At 38.4% G+C, this 24,361-nt stretch overlaps 1 protein-coding gene across 1 annotated transcript in view; it reads left to right on the top strand.

Annotated features, from left to right (window-relative positions):
• The window catches only part of LOC136874512 (uncharacterized), a 799,993-nt gene that overhangs the window by 539,835 nt on the left and 235,797 nt on the right, over positions 1-24,361 (top strand). Inside the window, exon 10 of the mRNA XM_068227822.1 lies at positions 13,080-13,229. Coding sequence (XP_068083923.1) covers positions 13,080-13,229 — 150 coding nt within the window. The remainder of the gene's footprint in view (positions 1-13,079; positions 13,230-24,361) is intronic.

Raw genomic sequence — 24,361 nt, forward strand, 5'->3', positions numbered from 1 at the left:
AGTGATAGATGGTATAAGTAATCATGAAGCTGATTTTCGCATAGCTAAAAATAAGTGTGATAGAAAGAAAGGTTGCATATTACCATATGGTTGATAAGAGAGCATAGGAAAATTTTTAAAAAGCAATTATGATCAATGGAAAGTGGTAAATAAAAATGTAAACAGTCTATGAGATGGGTTTAAAGCAATTGTTGGAGTGTGAAAATAGGTATGTATGGTACCTCTAAAACTGGCAACAAATGGTAAGGATCCATTCTACTACAACAGGGAAATAAGGAGATTTAAAAGGTGCAATTAGGAATGGTTGCGGGAGTTAAGGGGAGATTGAAGAAACTTACTAGCAAATGGAACTTAACAAAAAATAACATGATGGCAAACATAATTGCCAGCCATATGAGTTTTAGGGAATAGTGGAAGGATATGTATAGTTACTTAAAGGCAGAAACAGATTCCAGAGATCATTAATGAACAAGGGGAATGTATATGTGAGGGCTTACAGAAGGCATAAATATTCAGTCGGCAATATGTAAAAATTGTCGGATATCAGGAAGACAACTAATACTGGTGAATTACTGAAATTTGCTTATGATAATAAGGACATTTACTAAAAGATACAGAAGTTAAAAGCTAGAAAATCAGCTGAGATTGATAAGATTTCTGGAGGTACATTAAAGGCTATGAGTTTGGATATAGTGTCATATCTAAAATACTTACCGTATTTGATTACTGTTTACACAGGGGAACAATACCAAATGACTGGAGAGTTACAATAGTAGCCCAGTGTATAAGGGAAAGGGTGATAAACATAAAGCAGGCCAGTCAGCTTGACATGTGTTGTTTGTAAGCTCTGGGAAAGCATTCTTTCAGATTGTATTAGACACATTAGCAAAATTACTATCTGGTTTGATAGAAGACAGTTTGCGTTTAGGAAGGTTATTTCAGCGAGGGTCAACTTGTAGGATTCCAGCAAGATACTGTACAGCAGAAATTTTAGATTGTGGTGGTCAAACAGACTGTACCACTATGGACCTATCCAAGGCTTCTGATAGGGTAGATCATGGGAGATTACTGATGAAAATGAGGCCTATTGGACTAGACAAAAGAGTGGTTGAATGGATGGCTAAATATCTAGAAAATAGAACTCAGAGAATCAGAGTGGGTGAAGTGTTATCTGATCCTGTAATGATTAACCCTCAAAGAGTTGACAACACCCCATGCCCACATATATTTATTAAGCTAAATTTTGGGATCAAGTTCATTTAGCCTGTTGTAATCTCTTGTGCCTCTCAAAGTGACCTTGATCTTGAAGCGTTCAGCGACTGTTTCTAATTAGAACTGCTGTGGCAGGTGTTAACGCCCTCTCTTATGCGTGGGGTGTGGTCATACCCTCGCACGACCACGATTATAACATTTCTGACTCGGTGCTCATCTCTTGCTTGAGAGAAACAGCTATGCAAAACAAGAGGCTAGAATTTGCAAGAAGATGAAGTTAGTGAGGAAGAGTTTGATGAGTCAGATTCAGAAGAAAGTGACAATTGTAGGAACTTATCCAAGACAGTGATACAGAGACTGATAGTGAAGAAGATAATAATAATAATAATAATAATAATAATAATAATAATAATAATAATAATAATAATAATAATAATAATAATAATAATAATCATATGGACTCAGCTACCATGTGCAGACATTTCAATTTGACGCCATCTGACTGTCTGCTCGTCAATTTCGATGTTTTGTTTTACTCTAGGCCTACTAGGTGGCAGACCGAGTAAACCAAAACTCTCTTGGGCGTCTATGGCTGAGATTTAATTAATTTTGTTGAGTGAACACCAAATGTGTCACTAGAGATCTTTTACATGCTGACATCATACAACATGAAGCGTCGAATGGACTTTCTTCCGCCCTTCAAAAATCCGACTACCTCTGCCAGGTTTGAACCCGCTATCTTGAGATCCAGAGGCTGACTACTAGCTAGCACTTGAGATTTTAAAATTATTTATATATTATGATGAAGAGAGTGATAATTTAGTTCACCATGGAGGAGGAAATTATTACTTGGGTAAAGATAAACAAACTAAGTGGAAGAAAGATCCCCCTCCGTGGTAGGATGTGCCAACAAAACAATGTTTTACATCTCCATGGTGTCAAATCCTGTGCTAAAAGTGCTAAGTCGGTGCTCAAGTTTTTTCGCTATTTGTGGATGACGTAATGGTCAGAACTATTACTAACTGCACAAACATTTACATAGACAGTATTACTGGAAATTACTCGAGAGATCGCGATGCTAAGCATACCAATGAATCTGAAATAAAATGTGTGATTGGTATTCTGATATTCACAGGCATTTGTCATTCTGGACATCAAAACCAAAAAGATTTATAGGATCAAACTGGTTTCAGAGTGGACATATTTCATGCAAATATCAGTCTACACATATTCCTCTTCTTGTTGCGTGCACTTCGCTTCGATGACATCAGCGTCCGACGACAGAGAAGGGAGTTCCAGAAATTAGCCCCAATTAGGGAGATTTTCAAATGATTTCTTGCCAATTGTGAGAATAATAACACACTTTCCAAATATGCGGCTGTTGACGAGCAACTCGTTTCTTTTAGAGGAAGATGTAGTTTTCAAATTTACATCCAAAGCAAACCAGATAAATATGGTTTGGAAATGATGACACTATGCGATACTAAGACATGGTACACTCAGTCAATGGAAATTTCATTGGCAAACAAGCAAACAACCAGAGGGACCAACAGAAGTTGTAAAGATGTTAATTCAACCTATAGTGGAGTTCACATGGGTGAAGAACAGAGGTGTATAAAGTAAGCCTATTTGCAATAACTATTGTTTCCCATTGCTATTTAACCCGTTCCAGTCTGGGCCTGAATATCCCTAACAAAGGTTCATTTTCAAGGTTAAAAAAATTATATCTCTGTACCTATAGGAGATATTTGCATAATCCTCTTCAATAAACAACACTGGAGGCAACACTTGCCCATCATCAGAAGGCCCAACAGTTCAAGATAATGGCAGACATCTTTTAATATGTGATAGTTCCACTGGAATATGTCGGGAAAAAAAATTTTGCTGGGTAATTCTAGGCAGGAATTACTTTTTAGACATATGTTAACAAAGGTCGGAATGTTCATCTAACTACCATCTATGAAAGAATAAGGAACTACGATCTGTAGTGCAGTTTTTAACTTGAAATTTTTGCGCAATTTCTCATCTGTCTTAAGGTGGATATGGGAGAATACACTGGCGAAATGTTATCCACCTTAAGGCATCTACAGGAGTCAATGTGTTAAACTTGAGAATTTTACATTAAGAAAGGAGTTTGAAACCTTCCCCTCACGTTAACTGTCTGGAACTATCACATATTAAAAGATATCTGCCATTATCTTGAGTTGTTGGGCCTGCCCCCTACTATGCTGTACGCACACTTAAACCGGAGTGATTAAGATGACAAAATGGCCCTAAAGCGGCAGCTTATATAGCAACTCAGGGGAAAGGTTCCCAAACTCTCTTGACCTAGGCAGAATGCCTGTACACACCCCCAATTTCAATTGCCTACAAAAATTATTTAAAAACTTCTGATTGGTCCATAACATAAGGAAGAAGGAAGCCTTAGAAGTATTGACAACCTCAACGCATTAAAAAAAAAAAAAATACAAACACATAAGGTTTACAACCATACAGAATAGAAATTTCCATTGAAAAATTAATAGTCCGTCCTCCTGCCAGAGGGGGCACATACGCCAATAATAGAGACATCTAAGGATTAAAGGTCCAAATTTCTTCAGCTACACAGTTTCAGATTCATAACACAGATGGCCTTCTAGAAGACACGTAGTTCAAATGGACAGAGGAGGTGTACCCACGGTACATTTATAATTTATTTATTATTATTATTATTATTATTAATATGCGTGAATGGTCCCTTTCAGAACACACGGAGTTTTATTCATGATTTCATTTGCGGAGGATCCAAGATGCTTTCATCTGTTCACTACAAATCCTTTTCCTTTCTTCCGTCCACTTGGTACCTGCTCTTTTTTGTACTTCATTCTCTGGAGTCACTTTCCACCTGCCAATTTTCTTTCTGTATACATTTCAATTCAAAATTTCTTCAGGTTGAATTTATGCGTTCTTCATGTTTGCTTTTGTTTGTTTACAAGGAAAATTCTTTAGTTTATCAACTCTTTCAAGAATTTTGTGGGTTAGTCTGGTTTCTGGGAGCCTCTTAACATGTCCATAGTATTTTAGCCTTCTTTTCCTGAGGTCTGCCACAATATTAGATAAATTTTCTGGGATTGGAGGCAGTACCCTTCTTCCGTGTGTCTTGGTCCTAAAATTTTCCTCATGAATTTTTGCTCTTCTTTTAGGATATTTTTGAGCTTGCCCTTTTTATAAAATGTTAGAGTTTCCCCTGTATATAAAGCCTCAGGTTTGATTACAATATTGTAATGTTTAATCTTAACGTGGAGAGACCTACATTTTTTGTTGTAGATTTCTCTTATTCTCCCATATACTCTTCTGAGTTTTTGGACACGGTTGTTTTGGGCTATTTTTTCTTGTCCGGTTGGTTCAAGGATTTCACTCAGGTATTTGAAGTGAGGGACTCTGTTGATTTGTCCGTATTTTATTGTAACTATGGATGTTTAGTTTTGAACAGAAAAATTCAGTTTTCTGGAAGGAGATATGAAGTCTGAACTTACTATTATTGTTGTTGTTGTTGTTATTATTATTATTAATAATAATCATCATCATCATCATCATCATCATTATACCTAGTATGTCAGAGAGTTAGGTTTAGGAAGTGACAGAGCCTCGGTCTGAACGAAGAATAAACAAACAAATCAAAACAGGTAATTTCCAGTAATGTATTTAAATAGACTCACTCTTTTTATTTTTCCTGCTCTTCTTTTTAAAGAAGTATAAAAGGAATGCAAGATATATACTGCCTGACAAAAGAAATTGAAGCACCCAAAAGGGAAGGAGTAAACAAAATGAAACTGAACATGTTGCGAAGGTATGCGATGTTATTTCAGTGATTACAAAATTAAGTCAAATTTACAAACCACTTGGCAGTATGAGCCCACTAATCAGTATAATGTTGCACCCCCTCTGGCCTGGATGCACACTCTGATTCAGTTCAGAAGGATTTCTCAAAGCCGTTGTATCCTCTCCTGAAGCAAACTGGCCCACAAGTGTTGTAGCTGGTCCTTAATATCCTGGATGCTGGCACTGGGCCGGAGTTAATGTCTGAACTGGTCCCACACATGTTCTATCAGGGATAGGTCTGGAGATCTTGCTGGCTACTGGAGTACCTCAACATTATGCAGGCAGTTCATGGAGAAACATGCTGTGTATGGACGAGCATTGTCCTGTTGAAAAATGGTACTACAATATTGCCGCATGAGACGTACCATTGTGCCATCAAGGTCCCTCAGTCACTACCAGCCATGACCTGAAGTTATAACCGATGGCTCCCCACACCATGACACCAGGAGTAACACCACTGTCGGAAGAATGGGACCTCTCCCCACGTTGCTGCCATACTCGCATGTTCATCTAGGGTAGTACAGAACTGTGATTCATCGCTGAACACAATGTGATGCCATTCATCAGCAGTCCATGCTTCCCAGTTACAGCATCACTCCAAACAGCCGTTTGTGTTGTGGTGTTAACGTCAGCCTACACATGGGATGGTAGTTCGCTGGTCCAGCTGCTGCTAGTCTCTGACCAATGGTGCACGATGGCACAGAATCTTGCAGAGAGTCCATTACTTGTTTTTGGATGACAGGCACAGATGTGAAGAGGTTACAATATGCTTGGTACACACTGCAGCAATTCTCCCTTGTGGTGGTCAGACATGGTCGACCGGAAACTTGACGATGTGTATGCCTGCCCTCACATTTGCATGAAGTCCAACATTCGGCCACTGACACATCTGAATGCCCCATGAATCTGGATATTGTGCGATTCAACCAGCTAGCCTAATGGAGACCCACAATGAGGCCCCTTTCAAACTCTGTCAGGTGTTATAATACTGTCTCACATGAGTACACGGGATCTCCATGTCCTTCACAGTGATCACTCAGCATCTGATACTGTTTATACCCCTTATATACCCTACCAGGCCTGGTAAGAACACTAAACATGAACAACACTAATGCACTCTGGTGGCTGTTCTTCCTGTCATGGAGAATTGCAACTCTAATTATTTACATACCTGCTGATGATGTATACGTTTACGAAATTACATTGACATACGACCATTTCTTCTGAGTTCTACAATTATTTTTTTAGGCAGTTTATATATAAAACAACATGTAAATAAGGTGAGCTCAACAATAAACTTAACAATAAAGATAGAAATATATAGGTAGTCACGATTTCATGAGAAAGGAAGGTTCATGTGAATGATCCTGCCACAACGAAGTATTAATTAGATAACAAGCCAACAATAATGCTCATAGACCAATGAGTGATCCCTTAAAGGAAAATAAGTGCATACAGAGAGGACTTTCAAGCCCCATTTTACTAGGTTAGCTAATAAATACTGTATATCCATGTATCTTGCAGGAAATTCAGGTGTTAAGTACCCAGTAACTAAACAGGGTACAAAACAAACCCTAATTAGGTTTATACACTTGAAAAATGGAACAGGGTCTCATACTATGTAAGTGGCCTCAAAATCAAGCACTTTAATCTAGAAGTAGAAAGAATAAATTTAACCCGGCATTAGTTGTGCAGGGTAAATTTCTACCCCAATAGTATATTTCAATGTGGCATTCAGACGAAGTCGGTACTACTGGTTTCTCGCTCCGTATACCTTCCACTGACATTGTATTGCATCACTAGATTCAAACAGAAGCAGTTGTGAGAAAGTGGTTTCTCACCCAGATTGCATTAAAAATGGCTAGGGAAAATATAAACCCCACGCTACCAATCGTTTGAACAGTTTGGTGAAAGTTATTATAAAGCTTTCCATTTTATTCAGTACAATGTGTGAATGTATACCCAGGGTAGTTTAAGTTTTATTAGGATGGTGTAAGGTATTCATAAGCAGGAAAATTGCTGGTGCTGTGAGCTATTTCAAGGACAAAAATGGGATTCTACAGGCGTTGTTAGACAGTGAAGACTCGAGTTGTGGTAGTGGAACTGACAGTGAAAACAAATGGGAAAATGGCTTTGTGGAAGATTCTGATCATAATAGTGAGTCCGAGCAAAATATTGAAGATATAGGGGTAGAATTTGAACTGCCCAGTCAATAAAGTTCGTTCATGTATGGCAGGGACAAAACAACAAAGTGGAGAAGTTACCTCTCCATGGTATAAGTAGAACTTGAGCTAACAGTATTGTACCTAAGCTTCCAGTTCTAAGAGGTATAGCCAATTTAGTACAAAACATTGCAGAATATTTCAACCTGTTTTTCAATAAAACAATTGTAAATATTATTGTATCATCAACAAATATTTACATAGAGCATGTTTGTGGGAACTTTACATGGGAGAGAGATGCCAAACCCACTGATGACAAAGAAATGAGTACATTTCTTGGGCTGCTAATTATTCGCAGTACATATCATGCTGGAAGGCTAAATCTTGATGACTTCTGAGACTAGATAGGGTTTGGGGTTGAAATTTTCCATGCCACCATGTCACCACATAGATTCTGCCTTTTGCTACAATGTTTGAGATTCAATGACTTACGTCGCCAGATGATTTAGTGATCAAGACAGCCCCTGAGCAAGAATAACCAGTGACAAATTGGTGGACCAGCTCAATGTCATCTATAAGTATGTTTGATGACATCTCTGAAGGTAACTAGTGACAGAATCAAGGTCCATTACTACCTTCTGGCAGAATCAGAAGGTGACAGTGTGTGACAGTTTCAACCCATATGGAGAAAGGAAAATGACCACAACTCAAGCCACCACTGAAAGATCTCTACACTGTTACCACCTGCAATAACCTGTATTCAGTGACCTCCCCGAGGGAAAATGATGGTCACCTACTTAGACCAGGTGGTACCTTATTGTGGAGCTACTCAGAGCAAGCTGCTTTGAGGAGGGAGGAGGTACCCAATAAGGAGGACGGGCGATGAAGTCGCTGGAAATAACCAAGAATGGAAAATGTATGCAGAATTGTCTGGAAGTAAAAACTACAAAATTCTTCCATTGGTCTATATACAGAGCTAAGCTGAGGGAGCAGAAGTCAATCTTGTGTCAGCTACGAGATGGTCATGAGTAAGTTACAGGATGGTTAGTGAGCCAGGAACAAGTCATTTGAGAGTGTGTCAATAACACAGCCTTGGTTACACAAAACTCAGTGCAGCATGTGAGTCAAGTTCATGGGCTTAACTATGATATGGAGTGAACTGCTCTAAGGATGACACAGCACTGTAAGAGGCTCTGCTGAAGAATGAACTTTCAATGTGTCAGAAGTGCTTGTAGTGGAACACCCAAACTCAAATGCAGTTGTAAATAACTGTAAATAGAAGTTTAATACATTTAGTAGATAGTAAAACATGGAACATCTCTATACAGGATGTATCTAAACTATAAAACAAACAAACAAACCCCATAGCACTACAGCCCTAATGGGCCTTGAGCTACTAAGCAACTGTTTCTCAGCCCCAAGGCTTGTAGATTATGAGGTGATGTGTGGTAAGTACAACGAGTCCTCGCGGCCATTATTCTCGGTTTTCTAGACTGGGGTCACCATCTCACCACCAGATAGCTCCTCTATTATAATCATGTAGTTTGAGTAGACCTCGAACCAGCCTTCAGGCCCAGGTAAAAATGCCTGACCTGGCCGGGAATCAAACCCAGGGCGTCCAGCTGAAAGGAAGGGGCACTACTCTCAGACCACGGGGATGGCGCATGTAAATTATACAGACAAAAATTCAGGGATGTTGTTCACATTATATAAAGAACAATGGCACAATCAAATTGATGGAGAAAATGTTTCTTTTTGAGAAAATGAGATTACTTTGTTACTTCCAGGCACACGATTCAAATTGATGAACTCGCCATATTTGCTGTGCGAGAGCACATACTGCTGCCTGCTGCTGTGTGGGGAGTGGGTTGATAATGCTCCATGTGATTGCACAAGTTTCTTTGTTTGACTCCCGCAGAATTGCCCTAGTCTCTTACGGGCAATATCCGCAGGTTGCTTATGCCTATTGCTCACGGTAAAATGTTTTGTAAAATTCGTTGTACAATTAATTTTATAAAAATTTGGTGAAGACTAGTTGTGTTGTTCATGGTAAAATTATTTTATAAAATCCGTGGAAACATCAGGATGGTTATCTATGAATCACTTCTGAACTAAGATGTGTATGTGCTGCCATCTATCGATAAACTTATAAACCAAGAATCAGCTGTTCAACGTACAGTGTGTTAGAGAATATGGCTCCAACAAACAAAGCAAAACTTGCTGCTTTAGCTGCAATTATATGTTGTAAGGTGGTAAAACGGAAGAAAAGAAATGCCAGGAAATGCTGGACTAGGGATTGGATCAAAAGAAGAGAAGAAGGTAGAGGATTGCTGTCGTTGGTCGAAAATTAGTTGAGGTTAGAAGACCAGCATTCATATAGGAATTCGGCGATTGTGTTTTCTGCCTCTCTTCTTGCATTTCTATTGTGGTAAAGTGGCGTTTTAACCTTGTACAAATATGCATATTTCTGGTACCGGTATTCGTCCAGTAAAACACTAACAGCTTCCTTAGTCCACCCGGATCCTGCCATTTTAGAAAGAAGTGTTTGTTTACAATTGAGCTTCACAATCTACTCACGACGTAGCACCAGCATCATCGTGATGTCAGCTTCGCTGATTGGTTCATTTCGTAAAATTAATTTTACGAAATAGAACATGTCCTATTTTATGAAAAATTTTATCAAAGGTTTTATAAAACTTGAATTTGATCGTGAGCAACAGAAATTTTATAAAATTAAATTATTCTACAATAAATTTGACAGAAAATTTTACCATGAGCAACGGGCATTATTAAGCAGCCGTAATTGCACATACAGCAAAAGAACACATAGTAATGAAGACACACATTGCACCTGATTATTTCTCCTCTCGTCTGTAACGTTCTTTTTTTTGCAAGTGGCTTTACGTCACACCAACACAGATAGGTCTTATGGCGACGATGGGATAGGAAAGATCTAGGAGTTGGAAGAAAGTGGCCGTGGCCTTAATTAAGGTACAGCCCCAGCGCTTTCCTGGTGTGAAAATGAGAAACCACGGAAAACCATCTTCAGGGCTGCCGACAGTGGGATTCAAACCCACTATCTCCTAGATGCAAGCTCACAGCCACGCGCCCCTGACCGCACGGCTAACTCGCCAAGTCTCTTTATTATTTAACATGCACAATGATGCATCGCTGCCGCCAAAATATCATGCATTCATGTACTCACAACATTGCAAAAGTGGTTGAGAGGAAGTTGGATGAAAACCAGTGTGGTTTCAGACCACAGAGGGGCTGTCAGGATCAGATTTTCAGTATGCGCCAGGTAATTGAAAAATGTTACAAGAGGAATAGACAGTTGTGTTTATGTTTTGTAGATCTAGAGAAAGCATATGCCAGGGTACCGAGGGAAAAGATGTCTGCCATACTGGGGGACTATGGAATTAAGTGTAGATTATTAAAATCAATCAAAGGCATTTGTGTTGACAATTGGGCTGCAGCGAGAATTGATGGTAGAATGAGTTCTTGGTTTAGGGTACTTACAGGGGTTAGACAAGGCTGTAATCTTTCACCTTTGCTGTTCATAGTTTACATGGATCATCTGCTGAAAGGTACGGTATAAAGTGACAGAGAGGGATTCAGTCAGGTGGAAATGTGGTAAGCAGTCTGGCCTATGCTGACAACTTGGTATTACTGGCAGATTGTGCCAAAAACCTGCAATCTAATATCTTGGAGCTTGAAAATAGGTGCAATGAGTATGGTATGAAAATTAGCCTATCGAAGACTAAATTGATGTCAGAAATTTCAACAGAAATGAATGTCAGACTGGTGATACAAAGCTGGAACAGGTAAATAATTTTAAGTATTTAAGTTATGTGTTCTTCCAGGATGGTAATATAGTTAGTGAAATTGAATCAAAGTGCAGTAAAGCTAATGCAGTGAGCTCACAGTTGCGATCAACAGTATTCTGTAAGAAGAAAGTCAGCTCCCGTACCAAATTATCTTTACATTGGTCTGTTTTCAGACCAACTTTGCTTTACGGGAGCGAAAGCTGGGTGGACTCAGGATATCGTATTCATAAGTTAGAAGTAACACACATGAAAGTAGCAAGAATGATTGCTGGTACAAACAGGTGGGAACAATGGCAGGAGGGTACTCGGAATGAGGAGATAAAGGCTAAGTTAGGAATGAACTCTATGGATGAAGCTGTACGCATAAACCAGCTTTGGTGGTGGGATCATGTGAGGCGAATGGAGGAGGATAGGTTACCTAGAAGAATTATGGACTCAGTTATGGAGGGTAGGAGAAGTAGAGGGAGAGCAAGATGACAATGGTTAGACTCAGTTTCTAACGATTTAAAGATAAGAGGTATAGAACTAAATGAGGCCACAGCACTAGTTGCATATAGAGGATTGTGGCAACATTTAGTAAATTCACAGAGGCTTGCAGAGTCCGACTCATTGGCTGAATGGTCAGCGTACTTGCCTTCAGTTCAGAGAGTCCCTGGTTCGATTCCCGGCCGGGTCGGTGATTTTAATCTCTCCTCATTAATTCTTCTGGCTCAGGGATTGGGTGTTTGTGTCCGTCCCAACACTTTCCTCTTCATATTCACACAACACACTACACTACCAACCACCACAGAAACACGCAATAGTGATTACATCCCTCCATATAGGGTTGGTGGCAGGAAGGGCATCCGGCCGTAAAACAGGACCAAATCCACATGTGCAATGCAGTTCGCACCCACGATCCCACACGTGTGGGAAACGTGGTAGGAAAAGAAGAAGACAGAGGCTTGCAGACTGAACGCTGAAAGGCATAACGGTCTATAATGATGATGTATATATGTTGTAAAAGGAATGAAATACTGAACAAAAGAAGCAATACACCTAATAGTTTGATTACTGTAAATGTTCAATATTTCCCCCCCTTCTACTTCAATCTTCATGTAACAAGAAATGTCCATAAGAGTTAAATCGGCCAAGCGTGGAGGTCATTCAAGAAGCCCACCGCAGCTTACCCATCTCCCCGGATAATGATCATAAGTGCTGTGTGACATGGCGGGTGAAATGCGGTGGAGTGCCATTATGACACAGCCAAATTCGGTGCTGAATACCCAGAGGAACACCTTTCAATAATATAGGCAGTGGTTCTACCAAGAAATGGTAGCATTCCTCACCATTTAGGCAAGGATGAAGGACCTTTGGCCTGAGTGAACAGTCGCCAATAATGCCAGCCCAAATTTGGACACTAAACCAATGCTGAAATGTGCATACCAGCCATTTCTTTTTTGGTGTACCAAAGCGGAGCCATTCACACCAATTTATACTGCAATCTTAGTAGCCAATATGGACCGAACAGCCTACTGGGGCTGGGAAGGTACCGTGCTAAATGAATGAGAAACTTGTGCATTATCACCCCACTTCCCTTCCCTTCCTTCAGGCACAGCAGTGGCCAGCAGTATGCATTCTGACACAGAAAATTCGGTGAGTTTGTCGATTTGAATCATGTGCCTGGAAGTAACAAAGCAACCTCATTTTCTTGAAAGGAAACATTTCCTCTGCAAATCTAATTGTGCCATCGTTCTTTATATAACATGAAGGGCATCCCTGTTTATTTTGGTGGTATAATTCAGATACACCATGTATAGTCATTTCAGTTTTAAGGGTTCTGACAAGCCACCAAAATATGAATACTAATCCTGTTGGTAAACCTATCCATTATTTACAAAAAATATTTGGCTTAGAATTACAAGATAAAATTACTGTCAGTAGAGATGAGCCAGTGTTGATAGGTACATACATATGGTATGAAATATCAGAACAAGCAGACAAGAATGTCTTCAAAATGATTTTCTTTTTGTTCTAGCCTGGCTGCCTGGACAAGCAGTTGAGCCTTCTGCAACATGCCTGGGAGTGCAGTGGGTATCCTCTCCAAGTCTTCTCCTCAGTGGACTTTACTGGCAGCCACAGCGCTGTACTACAGTTGGTGGCTATGTCTGCAAGCGCGTCAGCCAGAGTAAGGGCTCAGGGGGTGGGCATCTTCATTTCATTCACCTATCATGTTTTCTAGAATAACCTTATTTCGTACTCCCACTTTTCTTATAGTTTTGCCTAATTCCAGTTTCCTATCGAATGGCTAAAATTTTTGTACATGACTGCATTTTTCTTACAGTTCTCCTCATTGTGGTGTTCTTTTAGTACCATGCATTTGCATTCTTGACAATACTGGCTGTGTTTTTTTCTGTGCTTGAAATTCCTCAAATTCTTTGTGGTTAGATTACCATCTGTTCCATACTCTGGATATTTCCTGCAGTGCTTCGTCACACTCGTTTCACCAGGAATGTTTTCTTTTCTTTGCTGGGAAATCATAAATGTTCAGCTCCCTCCTGAATTTTCTTAGTAATTTCTTCTGGTTTGTATGAATCCAAATATTTAAGCTCTTTCTAGTATATCTCCATGATTTCTTGATTGACTTTGAACTTGTTGATCATAAATCTTTGATTTTTAATGGGGTTCTTTTACAGATGTCTAGAAAGCTAAGAATAACGGCTGAGAGCATTTGTCGTGCTGACCACACGGCACCTCATAATCTGCAGGTCTTCGGGCTGAGCAGCGGTCATTTGGTAGGTCGTGGGCCTTCAGGGATGTTGCGCCATGGGGTTTCTTTTATAGTTTCTTCACTCTAGAGTCCACGATGGCTCCTTTTTGAACACTGACATTCATTATTTCCCAAGGGCTGGAGGTTGCTCCCGTGATCAATTTGAAATTCTCCAAAACTAGGATTCAGCAATTGCCACATCATTGTCCTTTGGCTTCTTTCTTGAACTGGTGACAATGATTTCAGATTGAATGAATTGGTGACTTCAGTCAGACATTGTCTCTTCTGGTTTGTCCTTTTATGGCCTGGATATCCTCCCACTATTTTCCTATATTTCTTTCCTTTCCCAGTCTGTGAGTTGAAATCATCCATTAGAATATTTACTTAATGGTCAGGTACTTACATCAGCTCTCTTTCAAGTAGTGACCAAAATTCTTTCATTTTATCCAGAATATTATTATTATTATTATTATTATTATTATTATTATTATTATTATTATTATTATTATTATTATTATTATTATTATTATTATTATTATTATTATTATTATTATTATTATTATTATTATTATTATTATTATTATTATTATTATTATTATTATTATTATTATTATTATTATTATTATTATTATTATTATTATTATTATTATTATTATTATTATTATTGATTGGAGCATTGGTAGTGAGGATCACATAAGATTTGTTTCAAGTTTTAATGGTTAGAATCTAAGGCCTTGAGGATGAGAACCTGAAATCAATAGTGGCATCTTTCATAGACTTGTGAACAAAGAAAGCTGTTCCCAAGGCAGTTACAGACCTTGTTCTTGTTATCAGACTTCTTCTCCCTGATAGCTGGTAGGTGCTGCAGCATTCTGTAGTTGCTTGTTGTGGACCCTTCTTCCAAAGGGAACATTGTTTCTTGGACTGCCAGAAGTTTAATTTGGTACTCATCCAGTACTTAAACAAGTTCCATTTGTTTGCCAACTCTTACAGAGGGTGTTTACATTGAAGATGCCAAGAAATACTTCATTTGCAACTTACAGCGTGAAGAATCCTCTGATTGAGCCTGACATGATGGTACAGGGCCCCCAGAAACCGATCTGCCCTGCTTAGACCAGAATTTGACTGGCCCTGGATTCAACCAATTAGGGTAGTAGTTTTTCCATCATGATAGTTCGTGTGAAGTTTTTTGTGTAGTGAGACCCAAAGGTGCCACTGGAGAACAAGACTAGGCTGATAAGATCTGGAGCACAAATCAACAGGTGCTCCTAATGTAGAGATCAGATGATGCCCATAAGCTGTCCACTATGGGTTCAGACACTGAAGAGTTTGTTTGAGAACTGCCTCTAACTTGGTTCAAATACCTTTTACTCAATTAATCCAGAGTACCAGGCTGCCTCCCCCATCACCTACACTGTAATGAAGTCCACTTTCCCTGTCACAGGTGCCATTGCGGTCTTCACTCATACCCTGAGATGAGACCCATATCAGATGCTACACACTGGATTATTGTACTCTGGAACTTACTTGGGGAAGGGTCACCACACACTGAAGTGGATATGCCTCAAAGAGGGTCTTTGCGTCGTCGTCATCATCATCATCATCATCATCATCATCATCATCATCATCATCATCATCATCATCATCATTACAGTCAGTAGCAGTCTGATGCCACCTAACACCACATATCTGTGGTACTAAGGCAAAACCCAACATGTCAAAAAAATTGAATTTTCAGTTTCAATGTCAGTATGGTAGATTTTGAGATGAAGAATATGATGGCAAAGTCCGGTATGATTCTGGTGTCCATAGAATATGATGTTCCCAAAATAAAGATTCTGATATGTTCAGTGCATAGATATTGAGGCAACCGATTGATTTGTTCTCTGAACCTGCTGAATAATTAAAAATAAAACTTGTACCTCCTTTTTATTACATTCACAAATGTATGCAACTTAAATTTAGAGGTCATTGAAATACAATACAGTGAAAACCCATCAGTATGTTCCTCAGTAATATGTTTTCCCATTAATCACTTCAAAATATAAAATTCCCAGTGCCAAAGTACTAAATTTCATGTAAAATATTGCTTTAGCACATTTTCACGCTCCTGGTTACTATGTTCAAATTCTGACATTTGTCATTCAATATTTTGGCCAGTCCTTATGCATTTGTCAGTCCAGCTGGACATGCAGCCACTGACATGCGCACGTTAGTGATGCAATGTGTGTTAGAGTGAGATAGTGCTTAATTTACAGACAACTAGTGCCGTGCATTTTATGTTCTAACATTGGAACATGCCCTGAAGCATTGACAGACCCATTTTATGATGTCATACATGTTTGGATTTCCCCACCATCATTTGGAAACGAGTGAAGAGAACGGCCACGATCTACCTTCACATCGCTTCGTACTGTACAATATTAGAGTGATTGGCATTCAATTGCTGTTTAAAGCATCATCTTGTTGAATTCTGCTGTGGTAGTCTTCACTTCTCATATCATTTAGATGTTGGTATTGCTCATTAATAAGGCTCAGATGTTTAGGAAAAGTCATATTTTTTTCTTTGTCTCTATTTTCTTGTCTGATTTGATTTTGATGCAAATCAGGTGATTATAGTCACAATTACGCAATTTTTATTTGTCATATAAATGCATATTTTGGCTATTTTTTGTCATAAGGTCATATTTTGAGCTATTTTCATAGAAACGTCATATTTTGGTCATATTTCGGCGGTTGAACAACAGCTGTAGCTGTGCAAAATCATCGTCAACTTTCCAAATGAGAACTAGTGTTTACAAAACTGCTTTTCTGTATCACATCTGTAGTTAATACAAATGGAATACTCTGCCTCTTCTGTCAAGATTATGCAGGAATTGTTTTTCTACAGTTTGTCAGAAAGTGTGGCATTATATTAAGTCGAACTTTGGAATTATATCTAGTGCAATTACTCATTTAGAAGCTGCTAGTTTAGAAATTCATGCAACTATTAAAATTGTGAGAAGTGTTGAATTTTCACCACAACAATCACGTGGAATAGTTGGCATCAGTGTAAAATGGAAACTGTAAAATGTGCTTAATCGAAGTGATGGTTTCTGCTGTGTGTGCAAGTTAAATGATGTTTTTAGAGGAGAAAATACCAGTATATTTCAAGATGAGTTTATACTCAACAACAGTGATTTAATATTATTTAAATGTGCACCAATAACGTCTTGTGACGTAGAAAGGGGCTTCTCTTCTTACAAGAATGTGTTAAGTGATAATCGGAGGTCTTTTGCACCTGATGCTTTGAAGATGAATCTTGTCATACACTTCAGTACCACCCACGGAGAAGAATAAAAACGTTATGCGAGTTTGCACTATATGCCAAGCCGCCCTACCATGATGTATCGAAAGACATCTGCTTAATTCATTTCGTGGTGCTCAATTTACACTTTAACGCATTTGAGAAATATTAATGTAATCCGGGCTTAAACATTCTAAAATATTTTTTAAAAATTATTCATTTCTAGTTTTCTTCGTATTTCAAACCACCAATGAAGGGTACAAACATGTTTTGATCTTTAAAATGTTGTGTGATCTGATAATCTTAGCGAACTTAGTACTTGATAGGTATGTATTCACAAATGTTTGATAAGTGAATCAAGGACAATAGACTGTGAATAACTGCTAACCATGTATATTCAGAAAATTAATATGAAAGTAATAATAAAGAATTTAGCTAACAAATATGTATCAAAGGAATTGCTGTTTCGATTTATAACTTATTTTAAAATGGCCATATTTTATTTAGATTAATCCTTTTCGGGTCATATTTTGTAATTCTTACGTCATACTTCGTCACTTTTAAGGTCATATTTTGCCACTTTTGAGTTCATATTTGCTTGCTTATTTGGGCTATTTTTAGGTCTTAAACATCCGAGCCCTACTCATTAAGTACAATGAGTTTGATTTCTGTTCCACTCCAACAGTATCAATCTTCCTGTAACTGCCAACAACCTCATTTGAGTGGCGTTGGTTCAGAACATGTCACTTCGGCCAAGGTTAAGTGATTGCCTAAGCTTGGTGCAGAAGCAGTCGAGAGCTCAGCTCAGTTTAGCAGCATGTGTGCTCCCTGTAGTGTCATCTATTCATTCAGTGATGACAGCTTGTCGTATAGTGATATAGTATTCTTGGCTATTTTTATCTGGGCATTATTTATGTGTTTGCAATGGAGAGGAAGAAAGTGAGGCAAATAATAAACAGTAAAAAAGAACAAATCCTTCAAGAATTGGATCGCAGTCCAAATATGAAGCTTGTGGATGTAGCAGGGAAGTTAAACATTTCTCTGTCAACAAAAACATAATGTTATTTGCTTTACATCCCACTAACTACATTTCGGTCTTTGGAGACACCGAGGTGCTGCAATTTAGTCTGGCAGGAGTTCTTTTACATGTTAGTAAATCTATGGACATGAGGCTGACGTATTTGAGCAACTTCAAATACCACCAGACTGGGCCAGGATCGAACCTTCCAAGTTGGGGTCAGAAGGCCAGCACCTCAACCATCTGAGCCACTCAGCCCGGCCTCCATCAACTTGAAATACAATTATTAGCTAACGTAAACTGCTTGAAACTGCTTTTGAAGAAGGGAAAAGTGCTCAAAGAAAATGTAATCACCAGGATCAGTTTCCAGAATTAGAAGGAGTTGTTCTAAAGTGGTTTGTACAAGCACGAGCTTCAAACGTGCTGGTAGACGGTACTGTAGTTCGAGCTCTGGCAGCACTCATTGCACAGAACAGGGACTTGATGATTTTAAAGTATATAATGGCTGGATTAAAAGAAGAACTGACATGACCTGGTTTATAGGTGTGTGCAAGGTGAAGCTGCTAACCGGGATAATGACACTACACTGTGCAAAAACTATTGAAACATGGAAAACTACAACTCTTCCTACAATTTTTAAAGACTATATTCCTGACGACATTTTTAATGCATATGAAATGGGGCTGGTTATTTCATATTCTTCTAGATAAGACCCTGGATTTTAAGGGCACAAAATGTCTTGGTGACAAACTTAACAAGGAAAGACTGACAATTCTCCTGTGCTGTAATGAAAGTGGAACCGAGAAGTTGGTACCACTAGTTATTGGAAAAGCACACAATCCATGATGTTTCAAGAATGTGTGATATTTTCCATGCAAGTACACTTCTAACACAAAAGGGCAGATAACTTCCACAGTATTTGAAAATGCGAGGCTTGGCGTCAGGAAATTGCACTCTTCATATGTCAGTGCCCCACTCATTCCCCAAATGTTTCTAATTTGTGAAATGTGAAGATTATTTTCCTCCCAGAAAACTGCACAGGTAAGCTACAGCCATTAGACCAAGCCATAATACAGTACATGAAGCAGAAGTATCGTAGGAGGCTGGTACAGAGAAGATGGGCTGCAGTAGAATCGACAATGAGAAAAATCACAGTCTTAGATTCCATGCATTTCATTAAGGCTGCCTGGTATTCTGTGGAGCAAAACACTATTCGGAACTGCTACAGTGCAGCTGGTTTTTGTAGTATTCATGCTGACGACGTCATGCTAGATGTTTTTTCTGAGAGTGAAGAATGGCGCCGAATAGCAGGAGCGGTCAATTTCGAAACATACGTCTACGTTGATGACGATGTTCCTGTGTGTGAAACTATGACAACAGATGAAATACTTGAAGAACAGAAGATGTAAAAAGCGTCAGTGCAGGATGAAAGTGATGATGAGCCAGATCCTGAGCCAGTTCCCACAGTGTCAAAAGTGATGGAGGCAGCGGAGGAAATGGACATAGTGAAGCGATACATGTGTAGTTTTGAAGTTGATAATGAAGTAATGACTTTATTAAACAGGACGGACAGAGCAATTTTAAAATTAAAACCAAGAAAACAATCAACCATATGAATGTATTTCAAACCAGTGTATATATTCGTGTTCAACTGTGAGGTAAGATGTATTATTAGAATAAAAGTTCATATACTGTAATTCATTTTTACATTGTTATTTATTCCACCTGTAAGTTACTAACAAACTTATATTTATGTTGTGACTGAAGTAGTGCATGTAACTAATTCTTAAGGTCAGCAAAATCATGTGCACATCTATGGCGTGCTTTTTTAAATAACTTTAACACGGTGTAAATATAGTATAGCATTTTTGGTAGTATGTTTTCCCGCTTTTAACATCCTATTTTTTCAGTCACTTCGAAAATGTACTAATGAAGTTCCACTGTATGAATTTCAGTGAGCTCACCAACTTTTCCAGAAAAATCAAATTCTTTGTCATATTCTTAATACCTCAGATATGTCGGTTATCGTGTCCATGAATGCTACCCATCCATATCTTCTCAACTGGCATTACAAGATTGTATGAATACCGTTCCAAGACAATATATCCACAAAAAAATTTCTAATTTTGTCAGAATTAAATTTTAAGACCATTCTAATAATAAGCAAAAGCTGATGTGTTCTAGATTTGAGCCATGATCTAACATGCAAATGTACTTCTTCTAATTTGATTAAACAACCAAATCATTCCTCAGACTAAACATTCAAATACATTTTCCAGCATGCAATAAAACTCACCTATTGTTTATACACTAAATAAATCCTCCTGTCTATGAAACCAGCAAACCTATCCATGATCTTTCTGACTGAAAAACAGTGTATCTAGCAAAACACATAATTTAATTCATGGATTCAATATATCGTATCACATGCCACTTACAAATTACGTGCATAACATTGTAATTACAACTAATTACGATTAGCCTCTTAACAACATTCACAAAACACAAAATGTTTAATTGAACTGGCCAGCAGTTAATGCAAGAGTAAGAAAGGAAAGTAATGGAAAGAGTGGGGGTAGCCTTGTCCTAAAAGTAGTGTAGATTTTACCAGGCCTTGCCAGAAGGGAACAGTGGGTGGTTTGTGAAACTCTCTCTTCACTTCAGTTACGTGACTTTTCAAGGAAAACATGCTTGAGAGAATATGGTGTCATGATTGCTGTAGCAACCAACTGTTTAAATTCATCATAAGGAAGTGACACTCGTGGAAAGCTGGTTGTCCATTCCTGTCTGCAATCCGAGTGAGTCCAAGTGTGGAGTGAGATAGAAAGATGATAAGGAAATGAATAAATATGCTTCGTTCTACCCAAAATGCCACACATCGGCAAACAGTAACTTGAGAGGCATTGTGATCATATTACAGAAAGTTTGCAAATCAAAAACTGAAATATATGCTGGAGTATACCGAATTATTCATAATATAATTCTTAGATTTTAGGAGAAGGTGAAGAGGCTCTTCACTCTTTTCATCTGACAAGCCGTCCCTGTAAGCATCATCCCACAATGGCACAGAGTCCACTATTGTAATTTTGGAACACCATCTTACAGGATTTGATGACAGTGTTCTGTGAAGTGGAGGCTATATATCCAAACAAATGGAATCTCCTCTCCCACATCTTCTCTATAATGGATACAATGCCTATCTGCTGTTGTATTGCATCATTAGGTACATCATTGAGCAGGGTGACCCCCATTGACCAGAAAACCATGCTAATCTCCATCACATGTGGACAGTAATTGAGGATTTGATGGTTGGCCAGCATTCAGTTCTATATAATGTGACTGGGTGAATTATTGTTCAATAAACTTTGGACTTCAGTTGAATCAGACTTTTCTTTTTTCCTTCTAAATATTTGTAAGGTTCTTCAATCTATGAATTTATGAATGAATAAATTTTGAAACTACCTGAAAAGTAAAATATATAATAAGAATAACTTAATACCGAGCTCGATAGCTGCAGTCGCTTAAGTGCGGCCAGTATCCAGTATTCGGGAGATAGTGGGTTCGAACCCCACTGTCGGCAGCCCTGAAGATGGTTTTCCGTGGTTTCCCATTTTCACACCAGGCAAATGCTGGGGCTGTACCTTAATTAAGGCCGAGGCCGCTTCCTTGCCACTCCTAGCCCCTCCCTGTCCCATCATTGCCATAAGACCTATCTGTGTCGGTGCGACGTAAAGCAACTAGCAAAAAAAAAAAAAATTAATTAAAAATAAAATGACATGTTTTGTTCTTGAAAGAACTTTATCAGATTCTATGAAGGAGTGTCAGAAAATAAATGGAATGATTATTTTGTGTTTCAATAATCCAATATATATAGTTGGTCCGTTCAGTAATCCCACGCTGGAGTTTGCAGGTGGTAGTACTGGAAAAGATCTGACCTTGAGTGATACAGAATGAAGCACGTCACTTGTCTCAGGCTTCTCAGTTGCAAGGGAGCAGCTAAGTAAGGAGGCCGTGTTCACTTTACCTAACATGGAACTCAAGTTGCAGCAGCATGCTTCAATTAGATTTTGTGTTCTCCTGGACTTAACTCCAACAAAAACAGTGGAAATGTTGCAGCAAGCTTACAAAGAGGAAGCCATGGGAAAGACACAAGTTTTTGAGTGGCACAAACACTTTAAGGAGGGTAAAACTGATCTTGAGGATGCTCCATGCCTCGGAAGACCTCCAACTTTGAAAACCGACATCAGCATGAACACAATTGATGTCATGTTGTGGGAAGACCGCTGTTTAACCAATGAAAAGAAAAATTGCAGAAGGAAAGACCAAACTTTGCTCAAATGTGATGGATTCTGCACCAGGACAATTCACCTGCACATCAGGCAATCAAGACACAAGAAACAATAACCGAATCGGGCATTGATGTGATACCATATCCACCTTATTCACCGGACCTAGTACCAAGTGACTTCTACCTATTTCCTGCAGTGAAAAAGGAACTTTGGAGTCGTCATTTTCAAAGTGATCAAGAAGTAAACAATGCAATAATTTCGGTATACTCAACAGACTATCAAGAAAGGGCTTCAGGGAGTGTTTTGAACAGTGGGCTGAATGCTGGAACCATTGTATTGTGTCTAAGGAAGAATACTTTGAAAAGTGAATTTGAATAAAGGTAGCCAGGTTTGCTGTAATAAAATGATTCCAGTTAATTTTTGACATCCCCTCGTATCAAGTCACACTCACAAATATTTAGAAATATATAAACATTCATGTTTAAATCCTTAAGTAATTTAAATCTTGGACTTATATTACGGTACTGAAGTCCTCCAACAATGCTTCCTCACTCTTTTCTAGTTTAGCATAGATTGTGAGTTGGTGTAATACACTGTCATTGGCATGAGTTCAGCTGGCTAGTCAGTCAGTTAACTTTTCTGGTTAGATCAATGACATGCTGAACTCTTTACTTTTAGATTTGATTACCATTTTTTTTTTTTTTTTTTTAGAAGTTGCTTTACGTTACGTCACTCCGACACAGATAGGTCTTATGGTGATGATGGGACAGGAAGGGGCTAGGAATGAGTAAGAAGCGGCCGTGACCTTAATTAAAGTACAGCCCCAGCATTTGCCTGGTGTGAAAATGGGAAACCACAGAAAACCATCTTCAGGGCTACCGACAGTGGCATTCGAACCCACTATCTCCCCGGATGCAAGCTCACACCTGTACCTTAATTAAGGCCATGGCTGCTTCCTTCCCAATCCTAGGCCTTTCCTATTCCATCGTCGCCATAAGACCTATCTGTATTGGTGAGACGTAAAAAACAAATAGCAAAAGAAAAAAGAAAAATCAAATGGTTGTGCAGCATATCGCAGATCGGCTGATACGGCACTTGTCGCATGCTTTCTTCTAATCAAGGAAGGCTACGTGCAGTGCCTTTTTGTTTTCACTGGCAAACAGCAAATATGGCATCAGATATTCTGCAGCCTTTCACAAAGCTGCATTGATTCGTGTGCAACTCAACAATTTCATTAGAGCACTGGTCATTAATTCATTCAAAGATCTTCATTGCCTGGCATAAAAAATATTTTAAAAACTTACTGGACGATAATTTAAACACCGTTCTGGTCTTTAATGATATGACAGGAGCTAATAAATAGATCTCAAACAAAACAGACCTCTTAATATCTGAATGGATAACTTACCGGTACCTGAAATGAATGAGAATGTAGCAAATCTCTGAGCTACATGCAGAATGTCCTAAGACAGTACCTGGTGTAGACAGATAGATAGATAGATAGATAGACAGATTTATTTTACCTGGCAAAGTTGGGACACTTGTTCCTGGCTGCACAGTACTGTTTACACGCTACTATCATAAAATCTGGAACTAATTCCTATACTATGTACTGAACTAATTGACCCGCACATAAAATATCTAGTATACTGTATAATGTACAAAAAATAAAATGACATACTGTTTCCTAAATACAATAATACTTATGTAGGAATTAACAGAAATTATTATTATTATTATTATTATTATTATTATTATTATTATTATTATTATTATTATTATTATTATTATTATTATTATTATTATTATTATTATTATTGTTGTTGTTGTTGTTGTTGTTGTTGTTGTTGTTGTTGTTGTTGTTGTTGTTGTTGTTGTTGTTGTTGTTGTTGTTGTTCTTGTACCGGATATATATAATATGAACAGTGAAACCTTTAGTGGAAGAAATTTAAACATT

Source organism: Anabrus simplex, chromosome 5, assembly GCF_040414725.1.
Source record: "Anabrus simplex isolate iqAnaSimp1 chromosome 5, ASM4041472v1, whole genome shotgun sequence".
Lineage (NCBI taxonomy): Eukaryota > Metazoa > Arthropoda > Insecta > Orthoptera > Tettigoniidae > Anabrus > Anabrus simplex.